The sequence below is a fragment of the Littorina saxatilis genome, linkage group LG15 (assembly GCF_037325665.1).
Source record: "Littorina saxatilis isolate snail1 linkage group LG15, US_GU_Lsax_2.0, whole genome shotgun sequence".
NCBI lineage: Eukaryota > Metazoa > Mollusca > Gastropoda > Littorinimorpha > Littorinidae > Littorina > Littorina saxatilis.
This window is the reverse complement of record NC_090259.1, coordinates 484,964-488,160: the sequence shown is the minus strand read 5'-3', so window position 1 is coordinate 488,160 and position 3,197 is coordinate 484,964. Positions and strand designations below refer to the sequence as shown.

Genomic DNA, 3,197 nt, shown 5'->3' with positions numbered 1-3,197 from the left:
CATTAATGCATAATTCAAAACACGAACTGTTTTTGAGGAACAGAGAGACAACTGACTGTGCTGGGTAGTAAAATTGACCATATAATATTATTAGTGAACGGAATTTACCTCCGTATAAAACAGGTATTCAAATTCGATCAATAGCTCCAAAATGTATAGAAACAAATGAACACGATGGGAAAAATATCACATGTTGCATTGGTGTTATTTGTGATTTAATGGATGGAGACTCCAAAACATGGTGGGATAGGGCACGGGGAAAGAGGGGACCTAGCACCTAGAACCTAACCTGATCCCTGAACGCAGTACAAGAAAATAACAAATGCCATCCAGTCAACGGAAACCAAACAAAGCAGACATGTGTCGGCCAATTCGTGTTATCCTTGTGACCTGATCTCTGCTGACAGCACCGTGTTGGACAAGCAGCGTCACCACGTCGTGACGGAGACATGCAAACTGTCTGGTCACGTCAAGCGGTGAGCCCCACCACTTTGATACAGCGTTCACTTTGGCTCCATGCTGCAGTAGACACTGCGCTGTCTCAGTGTGACCATTCTCACAGGCTGTGTGTAGCGGTGTTCCATTCCACTTTGATACAGCGTTCACTTTGGCTCCATGCTGCAGTAGACACTGAGCTGTCTGAGTGTGACCATTCCCACAGGCTCTGTGTAGCGGTGTGCCACTCAACTGTGATACAGCGTTCACTTTGGCTCCATGCTGCAGGAGATACTTAGCTGTCTGAGTGTGACCTTTCCCACAGGCTCTGTGTAGCGGTGTGCCATACCTCTCTGATACAGCGTTCACGTCGGCTCCATGCTGCAGGAGACACTGAGCTGTCTCAGTGTGACCATTCTCACAGGCTGTGTGTAGCGGTGTGCCATACCTCTCTGATACAGCGTTCACGTCGGCTCCATGCAGCAGGAGACACTGAGCTGTCTGAGTGTGACCCTTCTCACAGGCTGTGTGTAGCGGTGTGCTGCACAACAATGATATAGCGTTCACTTTGGCTCCATGCTGCAGGAGACACTGAGCTGTCTGAGTGTGACCATTCTCACAGGCTGTGTGTAGCGGTGTGCCATACAACAGTGATTCAGCGTTCACTTTGGCTCCATCCTGCAGGAGATACTGAGCTGTCTCAGTGTGACCATTCCTACAGGCTGTATGTAGCGGTGTATTATTCCACTCTGATACAGCGTTCACTTTGGCTCCATGCTCCAGGAGATACTGAGCTGTCTCAGTGTGACCATTATTACAGGCTGCGTGTAGCGGTGTTTCATCGCAATCTGATACAGCGTTCAAGTCGGCTCCATGCTGCAGGAGATACTGCGCTGTCTCAGTGTGACCATTCTCACAGACTGTGTGTAGCGGCGTGCCATACCACTTTGATACAGCCTTCACGTCGGCTCCATGCTGCATGAGACATTGGGCTGTCTCAGTGTGACTATACTGACAGGCTCTGTGTAGCGGTGTAATGTCAGCAGTTGCATCAACCTGAGCACCATGTTCTAACAGACAGACAACTATCTCAATGTTTCCCTTATCAGCAGCTTTATCGAGGGGTGTTAACTGACGCTCGTCCCTTGCATTCACATCGGCTCCTTCGTCAATGACTTGTCGCCCTACATGTGTTTGGCCAGCAGCACAGGCATAGCGTAGAGGTGTTCTATTCATATCATCCACAGTATCCACCTGAGCGCCGTGTTGAGTCAGGCAGGTAACGACGTCAGCAACACCCGTCTGACAGGCACGGTGTAGAGGTGTTGTCTTCCTGTCATCCACAGCATTCACCTTCGCCCCGTGTTGAGTCAGCCAGGTAACGATGTCAAGGCGCCCCAACAGACAGGCAGCGTGCAGCGGACTACAGCCCATACTGGTGTCGTGCTGGTTCACGTCAGCTCCCTGTTGGAGGAGAGTCATCAAGGCGTCAACATCACCACGCACCACTGCCTGGTGAACACGGCCTATCTCCGCTCCTGCTTCTACCAGCTGGGTGATGATGATACTAGGTTTGCTTGCCCTGAATGCGAAGCGTAAGGGCGTTCTGCCCTCATCGTCTGTTGCATTCAGGTCAGCTTTATGATGAATCAACCGTCTCAGAGTTTCTGTATTGCCATGCCACGCCGCGTAGTGTGGCGGTGTCCTGCCCCACCTATCCTGTGCATTGACATCAGCCCCAGCGTCCAGCAGGAGACGGGTGATGTCGGCGCTGGCTGTGGGAGATTTACACTGACACGCAGAGTGAAGGGCTGTCGGTTTCCACTCATTTATTGCATCGATGACAGCGTTGTGTTTCAAGAGCAGCTCAACTGTACGTATAAGACCCGTATGGCAAGCAAAGAACAACGGTGTTTGAGGACCCTCCCACCCTGAAGTTACGCTGACATTGACATCAGCACCAAGGTCAATCATGAGATCAGCGATGTTTCCCTGTCCCTCTTTCCGCGCCACTAAAAGACCTGTTCTTCCTCCAGCGTCCTTGTCGTGAACACTGCTTCCGTAACACAGGAGTGTCTTCACTCTCACGTCGTCACCGTGACGTATTGCAGTGAAAAGATCGAATACCACGTTCTCTCTGGCTGTCGCTTTGTCAAACGCTTTTGTCCGTCGCTGTGCCAACTGGTAGGGTGTCAGTCCCTTGTTGTTTGTCTTTGTCAAGGAAGCTCCACTCTTCACGGCCAGTGTGATGGCCTCCAGGTTTCTCTTGTCGGCAGCGATGTGAAGCAGCGTGTTGCCGTCACGGTCTGTCTCGTCCACCTCCCTGTCAGCCAGCAGTCTCAGCGCCAGGTACCAGTCCCCTCTGTCCCTCACCTGCACGATGACCGCGTCATTTGACACCTTTGCTTCGATCAGTGTTGAGGGGATGGGAATGGACAGGTTGCACAGGAAATGTAACTGCTGCATTTCTGATTCACCTCCAGTCATCATGTTATGAAAACTTGATGTTTCTGCACTACACGCTGCAATATGTCGGTGCGGCAAACACAACATAATTTTCGAACACTTAAAATTCTTTGGCGACACGAGTGTTCTAAATAAAGACTGATTTGCAGTACACTTAGTCTTGTATGCCCAGTTTGAAAAGAGTGACAAACCTAACACAGTTTTCCGTGAGAGAAGTTTAAGATCCGCCTTGTTTGCAAGATCCAGCATGCCCAAACACCAGTCAGTCAAGCTGTGTCGTTCATTGAGGGCTGACC

The 3,197-nt window shown here is 50.5% G+C and overlaps 1 protein-coding gene across 1 annotated transcript; it reads right to left on the bottom strand.

The window, feature by feature from the left end:
* Positions 1-333: 333 nt before the first annotated feature.
* Positions 334-2,922, bottom strand: LOC138948367 (ankyrin-1-like). Its single transcript, XM_070319901.1, has one exon. The coding sequence runs from the start codon at positions 2,920-2,922 to the stop codon at positions 334-336; it is 2,589 nt and encodes an 862-aa protein (XP_070176002.1).
* Between the last annotated feature and the right edge of the window lie 275 nt (positions 2,923-3,197).